The 21,186-nt window shown below is 45.4% G+C and overlaps 1 protein-coding gene across 1 annotated transcript in view; it reads left to right on the top strand.

Moving 5' to 3' along the window:
• Positions 1 to 368: 368 nt before the first annotated feature.
• LOC135394562 (RING finger protein 150-like) overlaps positions 369 to 21,186 on the top strand; it is an 85,341-nt gene continuing 64,523 nt past the window's right edge. Inside the window, exon 1 of the mRNA XM_064625361.1 lies at positions 369 to 999. Coding sequence (XP_064481431.1) covers positions 546 to 999 — 454 coding nt within the window. The 5' untranslated portion in view covers positions 369 to 545. The remainder of the gene's footprint in view (positions 1,000 to 21,186) is intronic.

The following is a 21,186-nucleotide window of genomic DNA, read 5'->3' as shown; positions in this document are numbered from 1 at the left end:
TCTTATCGTGCTGTAAACGCTGTACACATGTAAGATAAAACCAAACGACGTGCAAAAATTCTCAGGCCGACAGGTGCCCACGTTGCTCTCTAACGTCACTGCAAACAAGCGCATGCCGAGTTTATCCCTGCGTCTTAAAAGATGGCCTCATCCGTTCAAGCGGCTGTTTTCTCACCGGAGTATGAACGAAAAACACGTCTGCGAAGTTTGTAAGAGCTCCCTCGAGAAAACGGAAGTACCACAACGTGATAGCGCCATCGCACATTTCGAGATCAAACGTTTCGTGAAACGCAGTTGTGTGCGGTCCTCGAGAAATACTTTCAGGGCGCTCCGCGTGGTGGCGCTAGGCTGCTTTTTCCTTGCACAACATACTTCTCTCGCGTTCTTGCCGTCTGCGCTCCGCTCGCTACGCCATTCAAGTGATGTGGTTTCGTTGGTGTGACTTTCACGCTCGCCGGGCAGCGTAATGTCCCTGCTCATGTAGTCGACTCCCTTCAGCATCAAAACCGACATCGACGCTAAGAAGATCGTCTGGTAAACGCTGGATGATCATGCGTGGTCACTTTGTCCCCGCGACAGAGACCTTCGTAGCGGTGGTCGCAGTCTTCTGTCTAGCAGCGTCCTCGGTGGTACGAGCAGATTTCACGTACGCGCACGATGCGGAGGAGTATTACACGGCGATCATCAACTTGACTTACATCAACCCCACAACTGGTCAGGTTGTGTCAGATAGGGAGGAACTGGGCAAATACAGTGCAGGAAAAGTGGGTTCCGTCAGTGGTGTAGTGGTGCATGTGACCAGCAACAATTTCACGGCGCATGACGCCTGTTCTCCGCTGGATACGGCGAATATTCCTCAGGAGCCTTGGATCGCGCTCATCCAACACGGCAACTGCATAGAGTCAGTGAAGATGCGGCACGCTGCCAACACTAACGCGTCCGGGGCAGTGGTTTACAATAACAACCCAGGAAGTCGGCTGGTGAAAATGCGACACAAAGGTAAGCTCCGTCATCTTGCAACTTGGGGGGTACTCGTGCGAAAGTGGGTGTGTGGGAGCCGTGCGGGAAAGTGTGAAGTGTGCGATCTGCGCGTGCGGCATGGATGCCCGCGCGGAGAGACGAGAATGAGGTAGTCAGGATTAATTGGATACCTGCTTTTCAGGTTTTGCGCTAGGATGTGATGAATCCAGGTTATGACACCATCATAATGTGCACACACACACTTTCTCGTAGGAAAACATACACTTCGCCGCGCATTCTCCCATTGAGAGCAATTGATGGTTTTGTATTAACTCTTCAAGCTTTTCTCACTGTCCTCTTGGCTTCTTTGGCGCGTGAAGTGTGTCATTCTCGCTTTTAAATATTTCAGAGATCGATCAGTCTTTCTAATCAGCTGAGATCAGTCCCTCTGCATATCGTGATGTATTACGCGCAATGTAGAGTTCAGGCAACCTCTCCACGTCTATCTTCTTTTTCAAACCGAACTACGCACGACGGCATAAATATGTGAACGGTGTTGTACTGAGACTTAACAGCGTCTATGGATCAGTGAAGATATTTTCTCTGTGGCCTTACGTCTTGTCCAGAACGGTAGAGTTTCGTCCAAGAAAAAAAATGGACCAACGAACGTAATAGTTACGGACGGTTAGGGCTGTTAGGGCTAAGGACTGGCTGTTCCTTCAGGGAAGGTTCCGACAGTGAATGAATGCCTTGACGCCATTGCTTCGGAAGCTATTTGGAAATTTGATAGCGTAGTGTACAAACACTATGAGAATGAGTCTCTCATGTTGATTTTCGATCTGATTGTGTGATTAGATGTCAAGAATTCCAGTCTTCACGCCCATTTTCGCCAAGTAAATATGTATAAACTGAGTCATATACAGCTTGACGTTTTCAATTAAATTGTTTCTCGTTCGCGTTGCTTTCGTCGTACGGGTTATATGGTTGTATTTCATGCACTTCGCCGTCACTTAAAGTTCTCTCCGAGAAACGTTTTTCAGGAAGCGTCCTAAAGGCTTCGAATATTGCAATATATCAATCAATCAATCACTTTATTTTTCATCATATATTGAATATGAACAACGATATATACCAATGTATCGACAAAATAGAGTATCTGCTTTCCTGTGTTTTCCCTTTCACAGCAGTAGAGGTCTGCGTATCACGTCGTCAGGTTGATAGCGTAAAAAGTTGAAGTTCAAAAGCCACGAAAGTTACTTACGCCGGTCGGAATATTGCTGCTCCTAGTATGTGATGAATTCGTTTCCCAAACTCTCATCATTGCATCCTCGCTACATTACATTTGGAACTCTAACAACATTTATTCAATTTGATGTGACAGCAAAAAGATATAGTCGATACCGGGCGCGTTCTCAAAGCTTTGGTAACGTCAACCTTTCACTGAAACATAATCAAACTGTAAAGGCGTGTTAGTTATAATTGCAGCTAGTGAGGAAAAAAAGGCGACCCCATTCGTCAAAACAAGTCATGCAGACTGTTTTTTCCGTGCGTTATCGACACTTACGTCAGATGTTTGCATAATGCTATTTTGATCCTCTACCTAGCGTAGGCCTCCGAAGTGAGACCTCAAAAAGGCACTTTCCTTCCTCCACCCTGCAGATCTGTGCGTAAAATAACCAGTAAAAAAAAAAAAGAGAGAGAGAGAACTGGCTGCTAAGCGGAACTGTGAGCTCTGTCGCCTTTTAAGTAGACTACTGACACACGCTGGATTGGAATACAATAACGCATAATTTAACAGCTCTCTTGCGGGACAAGATGTCTTAGAAAAACGAAGGAAGTCAGACGTTTGTGCATCATGTTCACATGCAGCGTAGTCTCGCTACTGAATTGACGAGCTCAGAAGAGGCAGGGAGCAGTTATAGTGTACAATGTACGTATGTCATATGCACAGTCTAGGACATACTTGTTTGAATCGGACAAAGGTCAGTCCTAAATTGACTTCAATTCAATTGACTTCAATTGGAAGCCTTGGCATATGCGTATGCACATATATACGCACATCTCATAAGGTTTCAGATAATTAAAATTTCAGTACTATACACAGCCGCTACTGCATTCGCTATTCTTTCTTTTCTCTTTTTTTTTTCTTTGTAGCGAAGTAACGCTCACACTACATTTTAAATTCGTTGCGGAAAAAAGTATTTACGCTACAAATTTATGTAGCGTCGATCTCTTTATCCGTTACTCTTATTTTCCACAGCGTGGAAAGCGTAGGATACGGAGACAAAAGATACTGGCGAAACGGTTTTTTTTTTTCCTTTTTATTTCTCTTAGCTACTTCTTGCAGGTACACCTGGTGATGCTCTTCAGTTTCACTTACTCTCAACGAATATACAAAAAGTAACACTTTCTTTCTTTCAAGTGTCTATTTTTTTTTTATATCTCTGAATCTATTTGGCAGAAACTCCAAGGGTCGTGTCTGTCGGCTCGTCAGCCGCTGTGTTCCATCTGACAGATAGACCCATCATTAAAGTAAAAGAATCAACATGAAATCAATATGGTAAATGATTTTCTTAGAATATTCGCAGTACATAGCATAAGAAATTAGAAAATCTAGCAGTCAGGTGAATGCAAGTAGAGAGAATGGCTTCAGGTTACGAACTGCAGAATTTTCGAAGAGAAAAAAAAATTCCGTGCAGGTCAACAACCCTTTTTGAAAAAAAAAAAAAAAAATATATATATATATATATATATATATTCATCGCGCAGTATGACGCAAATGCATAAAATATGAAGGCCAAAAGCGACATCCAATCAAGATATGTTGCATTAGACTTCTCGGGTGCTTTGTGCCGCATTCGGAGAACACAAATAATACACCGTCCTTATGGATACGTTCGGGAACGAAATGAAAGCAGCAGCGACGTATTCGTACTTTTATTTGGTAGCTCGCTTTCCCTTTTCCAAAATTTTAGCCACGCTATAGTGTTGCGCTACGTTTCGGTGGAGTAGCGCGTTGCGGCATTCCTATAAGGTTTCGGTACCTGGTATACAACAGTCGTGTGCTGGAAACGGATGAGACTGTCAGAAGCCATACAACGTTGGAATCTGTAAAGCTTCGGGTTACCGTACACTCGGTATGAGTATCAGATGGGTCTTGCAAAGCAAACAACTCTGTCTTCTGCGACGCCCAAGGCGAAAAAGGAATGGCTTCCTTACACAGCGGATCAGTGATTTATCCAGACCCCCCCCTACACCCCCTAACACCCCTCCAAATGTTCAGTGACCCCCCCCCCCCCCAAGTTTTTCACCAGTGTATTCAGGGGGTGCCCTTGCGAATTCAGCTTTAGACACATGTTGGTAATGATATGTTAAGCTGTAATGACGTAACTAAAATAATTACCCCCCCTCCCAATTTTTTCCAACACCCCTACGTGTTTGGGATTCTGGATAAACCACTGCATCGGATGGCATCGGAATGCAGCACCAATCCATTGTTTTCCCAGACGTTACACGTCATAGTAGTTTACGTCAGAAGAGGTCGTTATACGTCACTTATATACTTTTGCTTCGCATACCTTTAAAGTCGTTCTCGCTGTTCTGGTTTTGCGCAGAACGGCTCTGGTTTTGCGAGATCGTATATGGCCTCTGTTGGTCGTGGATTGAACTAATTTGCTAGTCTGTTTACGTACAGATGAGATTCTATGCACATTGTACATGAATGAAAACGTGTTTTTCGTTGCTTCGTAGAGTAGGTCGAAGTCGAGGACTAGTTTAGGTCGGATAAACTTAAAATTTATTGGGTGTCTTTGTTCCTGAATTCACAAGGATGTTGAAGGCGCCCGCGCGGACTAATTCTACAAATGACATCTGTTTGATATTACGAATGAAATTGATGGCTTTCAAGTGGCCTGTGGAAAGTTTCCGCGCGTATTCCACCTGAAAGCCTTCACGCATGTATGATACGCATAATTTTACGTGGCATTAAAGGGATAAATTTTGGGGCGTCGATTCATTTTGAGATCACAAAATTTTTTTTTTTTTTTTTTTGAAATCTTCATGATTGAAAAATTTTATGCAGCGGAACGCCGTACATGTTGAAACGAAACGAACGGTATCCGTTCAATTTCGGTTACGGTTTTGGGTTTCAAATACGGTGCCGTAAGCTTGGGCTGCTACGCCATCCCGCAGGGGTGTTCGCCCGAGATAACGGTTAGCAAGGGCTCTTTTGAGATACGATAATGCGTGATCAGCAAGTCTTATCTCTGAACTACCAGCTTGATCGGTTAGGAGAACGCAAACCGCAAGCTACGGACTGTGACGTCGCTATGACGAAGGCTATAAAATTCAATGGTAAATAATTAGTTGCAAATTTCATTTTTTTTTCTTTCGCAGTGTCTCTGGAACGTGATTAGAGAGTTTTCTTGTATTCCGTTTTGGCACTGCGAAGCAACTGTGGCTATGAGCGGTGTACAGACGGAGAGAGGGGGCAGTGTGAAGGAGTGCGAGACAGTGGGGGAGGGGGGTTAATGTGCTTTCTGGGCCGACTTCAAGGGGGACTGTGCCGACAGTCGTATGGGAAGTTCTGCCGGTTAACCAAGAAAAAACCTGAGACAGCACTGACGGTCGAAGGATTCTCCCAGTCTTCACTATATTGTATCCATCCGATCATAAGAAAGCATGTGATGCTTTTGTTTTTGTTTTTTAAGATAAAACTTTTCATTTCTTTATTGTTATTATTTTTATTTGAGAAAGTGCCCCAGACACAAATAACCTTGTAGGTGGCGCACCAATAACAATAAAACACACAAAACGCGACACACACACGAAACGTAACGTTATACACAGATTATACTTCTATTTAAATTCCGTCTGCCGCTTTAAGTAGTTCGGAAACCAGTTTCACCTCATCCACCGTGGTTGAACTTATATGCCAACACATCTGGCTCAACACCTGCATGTTGGGACGTCTGTGTCGATGGACCACGTACGAACAACACGTGCCACATTCACGGCACGTAATATTCTGCGCAAACGTTTCGACCACCGCGCTACACAGTTTGGTATCGCACCTGCCAACTTCGTCTTTTCCTATCCACCAATGTAGGCACGGGGCGGTTGGCAGACATCCAGATTGAGAGCTCTCTCGAGAGAGGTTTTACGACGTGTGCCTTTTCTTCGTTGTTTGAACGCGTCCAGGTCTTCTGCCCCCACTGAATGGGTGCTCTCTGGATTCTTGCGTGTTTTCGAGTCAACGAATGCATTGTTTTCGTTTTTCTTGCCAATTTTTCGTCGTTTTCTCGCATTAAAATGGTGGGATTGAAGGTGGACCACACTCCCCTGACATTTGAAGACGTCGTTTAGCAGAATTATTTCGTTCACGTTCCTCTCTATATACTCTATATGTCGACGGAAAAGAGTTTCAGAATATATTTCGTTAAATCTACTCCAAATTATTTAATCATGATTCGTGATCATCAGCGTTTTACTTTATAATTATAGCAATGTGCTTGTAATCACGAATTAGCATCATCAACAGATCTCCCCGGTGGTGACTGTACATTCCACGCATCTTCATATCATTCACACTAACTCACAAGCAACGAAGTAGGATACCGCAGCTGTAGTAGCGAAACACTCCGTAACATCGCCATCCTCTATTTCTTGTTGTTGTCTTACTTTTAATACGGCGAGACTCATTGATTGAGAAAAAAAAAAATATGGAGAAATACGGTGAGGTACCCATGCACAGCATCCAGCACATGGTTACATGCGTCGGTCCTTTGCCATCGTTGGCATGAATCCTATAATGACTGATAATGACCATGGCAGCATAACATGTGGAAACGCCCCGAGAAAAATCATTACCTTGGAGACAACGGGATTAATTACTTGGCTGAGGCGAATAACCGGCGGCGAGTTAATTCTGCCGGAGTAACTTGGCTATTATTCGTGCTACGTCTCTGCGCTGCAGCTGTTTTGACGTCACAACCGAGTGTGAGCCTGTCTAGGCTTTCTCTTGCCACTGAATGGCGTCTGTGACGTGCAGACAAGGTGAGCCCGAGAAGTGATACCTGAGGGAGATTCCTCTTCAAGGCTAGCTGATGATGCCGTGTTTTCTTTTAGCGGGAGCAGTACTCCAAGCAATGAACGACGTTCAGGTGGCAAGTTCCTTCTCGTGATCGTTAATAAACTAATTACTTTGTGTCTTATTGTGTTGTACCGAGCAAGAACACCACAGTTTTTTTTAAGTGTTTAAGCACAAGTGCTCACCGCTGACACTGTAATTTGGTATCTGCGTCATAACCAATACCAAACCAATACGAAAAAATTTCAATGCTTACGAATATTTATTCCAAAATAAAGTTATTAGTTTTCATCGCTGTATATCGTAAATAGAGTAATTTTCGGTGTCATCGGATAAATGATTTTGCGCAGGTTCGTCTGAGTGTTCGCAAATAGTAGCAGTCCTGCGAGTAGGGCCTGCCCTTCTCTACAAAGCCTATATTATGGGGCGTATATACGAGGGGTGTTCAAGTCAAACCGGGTCTTTTCATTTTTCGCAAAAGTAAAATGAACTTACAGACGAGAAATTACTTTTATTTTTCAACGTAATCTCCAGCTGCACTAATGCACTTGTCCCAGTGTTTCACGAGGGCTTGGATGCCAGCAGAGTAGAAATCCTTACCGGCGCGTAGAAGCCATGATCGGACCGCATTCTTGACCTCGTCGTCGTAGCTGAAGTGGCGGCCCCCAAGGAACGCCTTCAGTGGCCCGAAGAGATGGAAATTGCTGGGGGCGAGGTCTGGACTGTAAGGGAGATGTGGCAGCAAGTCCCAGCCAAGTTCCTGTAAGGTGCGTGTCGTGAGGTGCGCGGTATGCGGGCGTGCATTGTCCTGTAGAAGGAGGACTCCTTTGCTGATTAGGCCCGGCCGCTTTTGCTTCAGCGACTTATGCACATCCCTGAGAACCTGGCAGTAATATGCTCTATTGATGGTGGTACCACTGGGCAGAAAATCAACATGAACAACGCCAGCCTTGTTCCAGAGAACCGTGGCCATGACCTTACCCGCAGATGGGGGGCTTCGGAACTTCTTGGGAGCTGGCGAGCCCGGATGCTTCCACTGTTTTGATGGGCGTTTAGACTCAGGAGTGAAATGGTGCACCCACGTTTCATCGCACGTGATGATCCGATCAAGGAACGGCTGACCTTCAGTGTCGAAACGGTACCTTAGCTCTTGGGAGATTTCCAGTCTTCTCTGCCGGTCAAACACGGAGAGCTACTTCGGGACCCAACGGACACTAACTTTCCGAAATTGGAGGTGTTCATGAATGATAGTGTTCAACGTTCCCACAGAAAGGTCCGTCTGTCGGGCCAGTTCGAGACATGTTATCCGTCGGTCCTTGAGGGTCAGGCACTCCACAAGTTGGATGTTCTCAGGAACTCTGACACTGGGCTCTGAACCGCCCCGGCCGGGATGCGTATTTCCAAAACATATCGCGCACAGCCAGCGCGGCCTTCCTTCTCGCACATCGCTCCTCTTGCCGCAGTGCGCATGCTCTTTGTAACCATGGAGACGACGACGCCAAGTGGTCTCGTCAGCGCAGCAACAACTCCGCCGTCCACGCTTGACCCGCGCGCATGCGCAGTGTAAACGGCAGTGCTCACAGAAATTCCGCGCGCTTTTTAACGCCCTCGCGTAGACTGCGTATCTGATATCAGACTCATCTGCCTCAGATAAACAAACAAGTCGAAGTGCTAGCCCCTGGCGCTGGCACTCATTGGCTTTTTCGTGAATTACTTGTAGACTTCGTCTGCCTCTGCGCACCAAATCTTTGCTTTTTCCGGTGAAAACACCTCAATCATCGAACAATACTGGGTCATGTCATGTAGGAAAGAGACAAATCCTCGATGGACGAGTTGAAGGTGATTCGTGCCGACCAGAGGTGGGGAGTAATGCATTACAAAGTAATGCATTACCGGTAATGCATTACTTTTGAGTAATGAGTAATGGTAATGAATTACGTTTTGCCAGCAAGTAATGAGTAATGGTAATGCATTACATTTCGACTGAGTAATGCAGGGTGGCATTACTCATTACTTTTGTCGAATGTTCATTGCGCCACGTGAAGATTGGGAATATCCAGGTTTTCTTCAACCCGCCTTTAGCACAGGGGAACAAGGAAAGAGAAAGGCGCAGCCCGGGGAATTCTGCAAGAGTTCAACAGTCAGCGGTGTGTGTTACAAGTGTATACATGATGATATCACCGATTTTCGCTTGTGCGCATTTGGAATAAGGAAAATCAATGAAATAGAAACATAGCCTCTGTGAGGGTAATACGTAACAATTGCTGTAGGGATTCACTGTTTTGGTATGGTACCGTGTTAGCTTCTCTTGTGCTGTCAGAGATAGTTTTTCTGCCAGGACAGAACTGTAGGCTGTAATGCTAGAAAAGGCATCATCTGCAATAAATCTTATCTATAGCTTTTGCCTATCAGACCCGCTTGCGGGGATTTAGTGGCACCGATTTGGGGATACTCGGGTGGCTATTGCCTATAGCAAAAAAAAGCAAGGAAAAACTTATGCATAGCACCTTTGAGGCTTATGCCCTAAAACGTAAATGTAATGCCAGAGTAATGCCATTACTTCGTTAAAGTAACTGCATTACTAATGCATTACTAATATCCAAAAAGTAATGAGTAATGTAATGCATTAGTTTTTTTATACAAGTAATGAGTAATGGTAATGCATTACAAAATAAAAGTAATTTCCCCACCTCTGGTGCCGACTTGTGCTTATGTTTTTGTTGGACACGGTTTTGTATGTGGTGCTATCGATGATAACTGAAGCTAGGAAAAAATGGGGATGTACGGTCTTGTGTCTAAACAATGAACAAACACGTGTGTTCTTTGTTTGTCACCGACTACAAATGTTTTATAGTATTTATAATAATGAACTTCCTATGTTGTGCAATATTACGCATGAAAATCCTCAATAGTGCACGCTTCTTCGGAGTGTCAGCTCGCCTTACGTTTCAGAAAATGTCGTCGCTCCTATTGCCATCTTTTTTGCTCAATGTAATAGCATCACTTCTTAATCTGGCACTTACGCACCACTTAACTCAGTGTGTGTGTTGGTGTTGTCTAGTGCTTTTTTTTCTAGCCGCACTTGACAGAGCTTTTCCGTACAAACTAAGCAATGCTACATTCTGACACCGAAGACCGAACCCTCTTCGCACAGGTCAGATGACCAAACACGAACGTGGCAAAGGACAGCGGACATCAAGTGTTACCCCGTCAATACTTTGCCATCTGATACTGCAGAAGCCTTTGTATCTTGTGCTATTGTACTAACGTTCCGTTATTTTGCTGTGTAACTCTTCATAAAACACGCCCTTTTTTCTTTTTCCAACTATGCATTTCATGAATTGTTGACACAACGAGCTGCTGCCCATTTTGAATATGTCTACCGCGTAGTTGCATGCATATTGCAAGTCTTTCATGATTATGCTGCCTACCCTCTGCTTATGAAACCACAAATTACGAATCCGTTCGATATATAAACAGTTCACTCTCGCGTGAAGCACCTTGTATTCCCCTGTCCGTTTATGAAGCAGTATCGCAGCAAGAAAAATGTTGCGGGAGGGGCTCTGTGGGGACATTGCTCGGAGGGGGGGGGGTGATTTCACCTGTTTGTCACTCCGGAATGCACTACCAAAAGTATGATTTGAGGGAGGTTCAAGACCCTCCCCCCCCCCCACACACATACTGGCTAGGTCATTGTTATATGAATCCCCAGTTTCCAAACAATGAATAAGGAACAAGTTCAGAATATCATACCTGGGACTAACAGCTCCATTTTTTTTTTCTTTTACAAATCAATCAATGTCCTACCTTTTTCTTACTTTGATTTATGAAGGTGGTGAATGCCATCAGTCACATCACTGACAGTTATATGTCACTTTGGAGGAGCACTTTGAAATAGGGGCACAGCGAAACGGGCAAAGAGAAAAAGATGCGTCTTCCCTAAAAGAAAACAGTTCTGATGATAGCCCTCAATGTGATTCATGAATAGCATGTTAGAGCTGGATCTGCGTGGAATCGTGTCCAGAGCACAGTTAATAGCCCTAGGACAATTTAATTGAGCTTCGGACATGAACGAAGAGGTAGAGCTGCACTACTAACATTGAGCAAGTCAGGCAAGGGCGAATCAATTTTAGAACATAATTAGAAACTATATATATATATATATATAAAGACGTTAACTGACTAAATTAAATGCATTTCATCACATGTTAAGGGGCATCTCGTGTTATTTTACTGCATGTCTACTCTTGCAATTATTCCAAACGTGAATTCCTCGATAGCAATAATATAATGCTCACGGTTCGCAAATTGCGGGTTGACTTCACTGCCTGTAGATATGGACAGCCATTATAACCTGTTTTGCCGATGACGTTTATTACATGTCGCGCAATTAGCTGTGTCATATATGACAGCAAGAGTGATATTGGTGAGTCCACTCTTGATTTGTTTTGTAACTTGCACTACGACTACAAAGAAGTGCATTGCAGGAACGTTCGAATAGACCCTTTATTATGTGTTCAAAATAGCAAACCATGAGACAGCATATATGCAGCTCGAATGGTGCAAAGTGTGCTAAAGAATTAAGTCACCTGCAACGTTGCAGAAATGATTTGGTCTGTGTTACACCACAGGTGCACCATTCACGTGTTGCTACAGCATCAGCGTGTAACTAGACTATTCATTCGCGAGCTATTCGATAGCTTCGATGCCACAAACGACAGTACAAACAGCAAGAGGTGTTCTCATCTTTCGGATGCACTCGGCCGTGCCACTGCTGCTGTCTTGTGCGGCAATGATTGAAGCGGCCTCAAACACATGAATCGCCGTGCGAACAGGCGCATGCGCCTTGTGATCCCGGCGCAGCAGAGGGTGAGGAGGAGCCTCGCCGGCTGTGCGCGATATGTTTTGGAAATACGCGGCCGGGATCGTCCTGCACTTATGTACTGCCGTCTCGGAACCGCTTGCACCACTCAAACGCTTTGCTGCGGCTAAGTGTATCGTGGCCATACTGAGCCTGAAGTCTTCTGTGAATTTCAGATGACTTTACGCCTTCATTCACGAGGAACTTCATGACAATTCGCTGTTCGACGTGCGCGCTCACCTCGTTCGGCCATCTTGTCCAGCACGTGTCTTCTGTTTTGCACAAACTTTGGACCACCACGTGGTGAACGCGGAGGCCTGTCGCGTATGAAAATGACGAAAAAGAAGTAGCGTGAGTCATTTGTACACTCAGGAGACAGAAAGTCCCGGTTTGACTTGAACACCACCCCTCGTGCATGTCACTGCAAGAAGATATCAGATTCCCCAGCACTCCCTGGACCGCGTCATCTACGTACATATGCTTCCATCTTTTCTTTTTTTATTGTCTTGCACTGAAACCAGAATCTCGGTGAAGAAAGTGGGACACGTCAGGGTCGGTACAGTATTCAGTATCAGAACATTACGTGATCATGCTGCAAGTGCCTCGTCCGATGCATTGATGTATAAAAAGAAACGATAGGGGCAAAGACGCAAGATCAACTTGTCTCAAAACGCGTGTTGATCAATTCGCTGTTCCGAAGTACGTGCGCTCTTGGATGTTACCGACGCGTTGTTGAGTACACGTTCCAGATGCAAAGAGCGAAGAATTGCTCGCATAGAAAAATGTCGCGTAAGAATGCAATTTCGGAAGAGTTTCCTTCCTTGAGACGATCCGCCGCCTATCCGTTGTGTATTTCGTACTTCCTGAGTTTTCCCAAATGGATAATAAAGAACGCCCGAAGGACAATAAAAAGATCCAGACACGTTTGCAATGGTCGTGCTCTATAGACGATTACTTTTTTTTTGCACGTGTACTTTTTTAGTGAGCAGTTTTTCAGACCTTGACACGTTCCACGATTCATGAATTGTTTCCCTGACGAATGGGAGCCAATTATAGTATGCAGAAAACAAAAAGGGAATGTTTCAAAAGAGCGCATTGCTGGTGTCGTGCTTCTCTTTGGACGAAAGAACTGCTTTCTTTCCTTCCCACCCCCCTCCCCGTTAGAAGTATTTTCACAGAGCCGGCTTTGTTCCAAGGTCGTGGACTTCCTATACTTCACACTTTGCTTTGAGCGTCTGCGTATCCCATTTCGCTTCGTTGGTGCGGTTGGGAGCTTACCCTTCTCTGCATAATGCTATATCAAAAAGAACTGTAGTCTCACACTTTCTTCCGCAATTCATTCAGTATACATGAGCCGGCGTATTAAAGAAACACCGTGTCCAGGGAGCCAGCGTCTACGGGAGGGGGTGGGGGGGCATTTGCCCCTCCTGAAGGGGCACAAGCACGACACCTTTCCGGCAGAAAGAAGCCGGTGTTGGACGACAGTATAACGAAGGAAAATCAAGAATCCAGGGTGGGGGAGGCAATTTCTCACTTGACCCCGTGTAGGCGAAAAGTAGACGCCGTTCCTGACCGTGTCCCAGGCACACTGCAGACTTCCACAAGCCATTCTGTTCAGGCGCATTTACTGGGCAATAAAAAGGAAAAGTTAGCTATTGGAATTATTCGCGGGTTGGATGTAACGGCACTTTGGACGTAAAACCACGTTGGATGTACTGCCTCGTTTTTAGATGCACCAGCATGTTGGACGTAATGGCACGTTGGGTGTAATGCCATGGAATGTCCTGGATGGCGTCTCTTGCAGTTGCATGTCAGTCTCGGCCGGTGCAGGTAAAGATGGTGGTGCTACTGAAAGAGCTTGCCGTTGTCGGCCTCACAGACGTGGGCAACGTCACGACTAACACTGGGGGGGGGGGGGGGGGGAATGTGCCGACTTCTAAGAGAACTGTGCCGTCATATGTCTGCCAGCGTCTGCGTAAAACCCAGGAAAAAACCAAGACAGCACAGCCGGCTGCGGGGTTCGAACCCGGGTACATCCCAGTCTCGACGTGACATGGCCAGGAGGCTAACCACTCAGCCACGAGAGTACGACCCACGGCCACTCAGAACCTAAAGCTAAGAAGAACATGGCCGTTAAGCTTAGCCGTAATAGTCATGCGTCACTAGTAGTAGTAACTGACGATGTGCTGTTTGCTCAGGGACGCGGTGCGACCTTTCTCGTGAGCCATACGAAAGTCATTATTAGCACTATTCCCCTCTCTCTTTTTTTTCCCTTTTCCTTTCTTTTTTGCGACCGTGTACAGGACGGAATCGGTGGCTCTACCACCGCGATCACTGTCGCAGACATACATTGGATAGCAGCTCCAACACGGATGCATAATTTGTGTATTACTTCATATCATACCTGTCACTTGTATAATAGACGTTTGTTTCCCGCTGTCCTCTTCAGTGACCTAACGTCACGGGGGGGGGGGGGGGGGGCATGTACGGCGAAGGTGCGGTCAGCCTGCTCTGACGTGGCGGCTCGGTGCACCCAGGGGAGGGTGAAAGAGGGAGGGAGAGATGATGGTGGTGCAGGAGAGGGAGAGTTGTGCTAACCCTCTTGCTCTGAGATTTGGGTAGTCCAAGAGGACTACCCACCACAGAAAACATGCGAGCATCCGTCAGTAGTCTTCATTGCGATGCTCCCTGTACCACGGTAACTCCCAGGATTATTGGCGAAGTTACCCCATCACCTAATGTCACGATGGCCGAAAATTCGTATGGAAGAGCGCTGCTGCATTCTGATTGTTGTTCAAGTTTGTGAATAAGCAGATAATGATTTCTCTCTCTGTCTTTCTGTCTGCTCGGTTTTCTGAATGGTTTTCTGATCTGCAGGGACAACTTGCTCGGCATGTGCAGCAATTTATCTCTGTCATCGCTCCTGGAATTTCCCTCTGTATTCGGTGTTTTTCGTCTAAAACCGAACGAGGAAAAATTTACCCAGCGCATGTTTTCGGTGTTTTTCGATTAAAACCGAAAACACGGAACCCTAATACTAACTGAGAGTAGAAAGTAGTTGGAGTGGATTTACGCGTAAGGCGTCTCAGCCTAGTGTGGTGACATCCTGCACGTGACGCAGGATAGGACTGCGGTTAATAGACCTCTCCCTGTTTGTGAACAAATGACGTCATAGTGTTCGACAGCGCCACTAATTTGGTAGAGTTGAACTAAGCTCGAAGCTAGTGGCGAACAAGGTCGCGCCCGAAAACCACGGTCTTGAGGGGATTACGATGGTCTATGAAAGGGACGCGACCTCCGGTCCTACTTTTCTTTCAATAGGTCGAGGCGGCGAACAAGTGGCCATTCATGAACCCAGCCCTCACCTTCAGATTTGTTTCGGTTTCAGTCTGTCTACCAACGTCATGATGACGTTTCTCGGGTAGAGGTCTATTTCGACCACCTGGGTTTCTTTTGACGCGCGCCGGAAATCTCCGACGCACGTTGCTGGAAGCATTGTTTACCTCCCCCGCATCGCTACCGTCTTCGGCCAGGATTTCACTCGCGATATTAGACATTGGTGTAGGTTTTGTTGTCGGGAGGGGGGGTTTCGTTGCAGGAAAGAAAACGGTGTGGCTAGCTTCCTATTTCCGCGATCTGTTGCGATGAAAGGGAATGGACTATCGAGGATAGTGAGGAAATTGTGAGAGAGAAGCAGGGGTACCCCGACTTTTCCTCCCAACTGGAAGAGCCGTGGCCAATGGTGCAGAACAGTCTAGGTGCTTCGACCTGTACCCTTCAACCTACTGACGTCACGTTGTTATCATTACTCGATTGCTGTCTGTCGAAAGATATCCAAGCACTTTCTCTCTTTGCTGATTGTTTTTACGGCGCAGGGGAAAAGGCACGTGGATAAACGCCGTCCTTCCATCGGAGCGTCAGTTCGCTCCTCTCAACTTGTATTGTTCTCTTTGTCTCATAGGCGTAGGCTGTGACATATTTGGCGGTGTGGTTTTTACCTTAACAGTATATCTCATCCTAAAGTTAATTACTGAAACTGAGTGATACGTTATACTGCTTACAAAAAATGTTTAGGGAACCCAAATAGAGCGAGCTTCCGAAGATCGCATTTCTTTTTTTTTTTTTTTGATTCCGTGTTAGCACCGCGAAGCAACTGTGGCTATGAGCGGCGTACAGATGTGGACAGATGGAGAGAGGACAGCAGGAAGGAGTGGGGGACAGGGGGATTAGTATACGTCCTGGGCCGACTTCAGTGGGATCTGTGCCGACATTCGTCTGGAAAGTCTTCGGAAAACCCAGGAAAAACCTCAGACAGCACATCCGGCGGTAGGATTCGAACCCACCACCTCCCAGTCTACAGGACGACCTTGGTTACCACCAACGAGATCGTATTTCTACTGAGACGTTAATTAGCGGATACGTGCAACTAAGTTGTCAATTAAAACCAGGTGTAGTCTCGTTTCGCTCCGCACAGAAGACGTGGTTTCTGCTCTTCGAAATGCCTTCCTGCAAGCTGCGCTACAAACTGGCTAGTTCAGTTTTTAGATTTTTTTTAGTTTATAGTTAATTCGATGAAAACCTCAATTTCTGTAATCGGTGCACCATTGGAAATAAATATTCAGTTCTGTACGTGCTCGTTCTCCATCGCACAGTTACAGCATTTTAATAAAGAAATTTTCACGTTTATTACTTTCTATGTTGTTCCGGGTGGAGGACAAAAAAAATTCATTTTATGGAGCACCGAAATTCTACCCCAAGTTACTGTCAACGCAAAAAAAAAATACTGTTCAATAAAGCCACATCGAAAGACTCGCTTCCAAATGGGATGTTTAGGCGACAGAATACTTCGTCGAAATCCACTTCAAAATATCAGAATGCAAAGTACAGCTGCGTACATCGTGCATCTCTCGCAAAAGCTACCAAAGAAACACTCGAAACACACTGGATAACGAAGCTTCTTCCTCCGGAGCGCTGTTCTGCGTCACGTGCTGTTCTTCTTGGTTGTTTCCTTTTCTTTTTCCTATTTTCCGTACGGTGTACAACCAAACTCTGCGTTTAGTCCACCTTTCTCTCGCGCCGACGTGACTTTTAGGCGCCAGCATTACGTGACTCCAATCCACGTCGCTTTCTGTTGGGTCCCTCCTATGTTCTTTCGTCATCACCCGTCGACGGCAAAGGTTACGTTTAGATGAAACGTTTCTGGACGTATATAAGGTTATGATGTTATCAATTCTCGTCACCTCCGGGCGAAATTGAACTTCCGGGGGATCCCCACTATTAAGTCGCAGAATTACTCAATTGTTGTTTTCCTATATAGACGCTGTAAACATCCTGCCGTACGAGAGCAATGAAAGAGGAAAGGGATTAACGTAACTTCTGAATGGAACCGATGACGTACGTGTACCGATTTCCGGGATAATAGATTTCCGGGTAATGTTTTACTCTTGTGTTCGATTTTTAATACGCTGACCTTTGGACTCTATTACATTCTAGGTTAACCGTAGGATGAAAGAAAGCTTTCTTTTTCTAGTAGTAATGTTTCTTTCCTGTTCTTTTTTTTCTGGTATTGTTTCTTCGTCCTGCGTTGTCCCGCATTGAAGCTGCGTGACAGACTGTTTCACCACACAGCTTTGATTGATTGATGATGTGATTGATGTTTGACAATTGCAGTTCGCAACTGATCGATTGGCTGAGTCTCCTGCTTGAGAGATATACAAGGTTAAGTGGACAAAAATAAAAGGAAGAGAGAAGCGAAAAGAAATTGCCGAATGCAACGAAGAAGAAGGTGTCGCTACAATGACAAATCGTGCTCTTCCACAATTAGGCACGGTTTCACCTATACGCCACGGTTTGAACCGAGATGAAGGGCTGCTAATTAACTTGAAGTCAACACTCAGTTCTTTTTTACAAAGATTAGTTGGTGACCTGACGAATGTTTCAGTGGCAATAACACTCTCCAGTGACGCAGATTTAAGCGTTAAATTCAAGTTAAGGGACCGTTGATCTCGGTTCAAATGTTAATCGGCGTTGGTGAAACCGGGCCATAGAATGGCAATTAGACCAAAAAGTAAAGCCGAGATCAGTAGTACCGATATGTCCCCAAAGCAACGTCGCACCGAAATTTGAGTTCAAGACAGGAAATTAAGGAACCCATTTGCCGCAAATATTGCATACTATAAACTCATCCGCCAGGCCACATGGGGAATGCTAAGAAATGAAATGCATTCTGGAACAAATATCCAGACGATTCGGACGATTCTGTCACTGTGCGGATCACATCAAATCAGCCTTCCGTTACATGTTTTTTTTAAATTTCGTTTCACATTCCATCGCGTAGTCATCCGTCATAGAAGTTTGAAATGTGCATGTAAATGGTGGCGCAAATGTTCGTGCATGTGCGGTCACTCATGCAGGTGTCGTGCTGTGCATAGCGTGTTTCCCCCTTGTGATTCTCATCACATGAACTCCCACTGCTCTCTGCTTCGTTTCCTTCTACTTCTTTTATTTCTTCTTACGTTTAATATTGTCCCCACATTAGCTCATTAGCTGGTGTAGGTAGTCCGACCTTCCCGCGATTGACGTCCTCATTTTATTCTTGTCACCGTCATCATTATCATCATCATTTAGAAGTCGGCTGCGAGAAAAGGTCGACCTGAATATTTGTATACCGTAATAATTTATACGCGATCCTGCTCCGCGGCTCGATGATGAGAGCGTGCTTGTATCGCATGTGGAGGAATACATTTCAAGTTAGCAGTTTTATATTTTATGACATTGCGATATGGATGACGTACATCAATCTTTGTGCGTATCTCGCAATTCCTGTCGTCATTAAGGAAGAAATAAAATGAGATATTCGCTTATATCTCCCCACACATTGTTACTATTTGAAGGCGTTTACGAAAACAAAGCAAAAAAAAAGCCAGGTACTGTTCATTTATCGGAGACCGACAATGTTCTTTTTGTGGGCCATGGGTTAGGTTGATGCAAATCGAGAGGAAGCACGAGGATATCGCAAACAAAGGACAATCACACGAGGGACGTCCTGCGACTCCCGTGTAATGCTCAAATATTTGGATTCTTGAATGTCTCTTTGAAACCGAATATTCGGATAATTCCGAAATCTGCAAGCGCAAACCCGAATACGCCACGAGAGAAGGTACACAAAGATTGGATTGGATTGGATTGGATGTGAAAGTAAAATATGGAGAGGGACACAAAGAAATGAGCGCTGCTTAGATCCGTATCCGCATATGCGCATATCTCGCAACCATCTGGGATACGTTGAAGGAGCGTTACCACAGTGAATTTCTCTCCTGTCAGGCCTTCGTAAAACAACGACCATAGATGCTTTCGCATCACGTTCCGTTCACTCACCTCGCGTTTCACGTGTGTTACGGTGCTTTCGATAGCCAACGTAAATTGCTTAGGCTGAACGAACAATTAAAATTAAAACAAACACAACACCTGAAAGCCAGTTAGAGAGATGCGAGTTTGAGTCCTGCCATCGGCAGTCGCTGACTTTTCGTCGGCTGCCGTCTTTCAGTTGCGATGCTTTCGTTTACTGGTATCTGAATGTCCCCTGCGGAGCTGCGCAATAATCTACCCATGCATTTCCGCTGGATGTGATCGCCTGAACGCTGGCTGGGCTAGACGAAGGGAAAGCGTTTCGAAGTGTGTTGAACACGGTTGTGTTCCTAAAGGTGCTGCAAAGCAGCAGGTAAGCTGTTACTATTGGCAGTGGCATTTGAAAGCTTATTCCGAAAGAAACTCACACTGCAAATTTTGGTGCGACAGAAAACTCAAATATTTTTTTTTAATCACGACTGAAATTGCGGCGAAAAGACGCGGGGCAACGCCTGGTGGAAAACAATAGCCCATTCGTCGAGCTACAGCGTTGCATGTCCCCACTATCCCCACACTTGCATGAGTATCGACTATGAGTCGACTAAATTCGCCGGATTCATAAACTTTCTTGGAAAAGTTTGTTCAAACGAGATAGTTCCTGACGTATGTTCTCTCAAAGTGGAAGAACATTGGTACATCGTGGAAATGAGTAACGGAACTGTCAGCAGAATCGCTATGAGAGTCACCTACGCAAAAATGCACCACGTCCGGCGAGCCGGCGTGGTGATGGTAGCGCTCCACAGATGTCGCTGTACGCTCCCATTGTTATTGGCACGTTTATGTTCGCCGCCCTAAATGATACTAACTGCGGAGTTCGTGTGGGGGTCTTAGACACAGGGTTGCCCGTAATATTACATTTGAATTTCCAGTAAAAAAAAAAAAACTACGAGGTGGATTTGAACGAAATTTGTGGCGTTTGTGTAGGTTGTCAAATGAGCCAGCAGTATAAAATTGTATGCCTGCTGCTTTACAGCAAGGTACTGTCGTAGCCTCGTAGCACTGAACGACGTTCTCAAAAAAAAAATTATCTATTTTACAACCTGAGCCCCCATAATCTTGCGTCACAATTTTCGTCCGGATTGTACTCGCATGTTTTCATGTATTTTTTATAAATTAAAATTACACCAGCTCGCGTGGCGCAGTGGGTAAAATGATCGCCTTCCACGCTGAGGCTGCGAGGTGACCCGGGTTCGAATCCCGGCACCGGCTGTGCTGTCTGAGATCTTCCGGCAGACTTTTCAGACGAATGTCGGCGCACAGAGTTCCCCCTAAAGTCGTCAGGAAACGCATACGAACCCCACTGTCTCCCACTCCTTCCTGCTGTCCTCTCTCCATCGGTCAACGTCTGTACGCCGCTCAAGCTACAGTTGCTTATGCGCGTTAACGCGGAATTTGTAAAAATGAATATTACGGCCAACACTGTGTCGAAGTGCTCACCAACTGCGCAGTGCTCGTCAAGTGTGGCGGCAAAACTGCATCGCATGCGCACAACACTGGGTCTTAAAACGAACGAAGCCGTACACTCTGAGAAAAAAATGAATGATTTTCGTCCTTTTGTGGACTAAGTGCGCTGCAACAAAAATTACACCCTTTCGGGAGTAAATGCGTGGGACCAGATGAGTGTCACAGAGTGGGGCATGCATTTCATGCTCTGTTCTAACAGTACCATGTACATAATTCGTGTGCATGAATGATCAAACTGTCAACCATGGTGTGTCGACTGTCGAGTGATATACAATCTAGTGACATGCATGGGGCACAATTTCGCAAAAAACAACCGCGAACTATTCCTTCCTCTGTGTGGATGGAAAATTGCTAAGTTAGCAAAGTTATATAGTCTTATTCCATCACATTCACGAAGAGCACATAT

Source organism: Ornithodoros turicata, chromosome 5 (assembly GCF_037126465.1).
Source record: "Ornithodoros turicata isolate Travis chromosome 5, ASM3712646v1, whole genome shotgun sequence".
Lineage (NCBI taxonomy): Eukaryota > Metazoa > Arthropoda > Arachnida > Ixodida > Argasidae > Ornithodoros > Ornithodoros turicata.
Note: the sequence above shows the minus strand (reverse complement) of the source record. Positions and strands in the feature narration are given on the sequence as shown.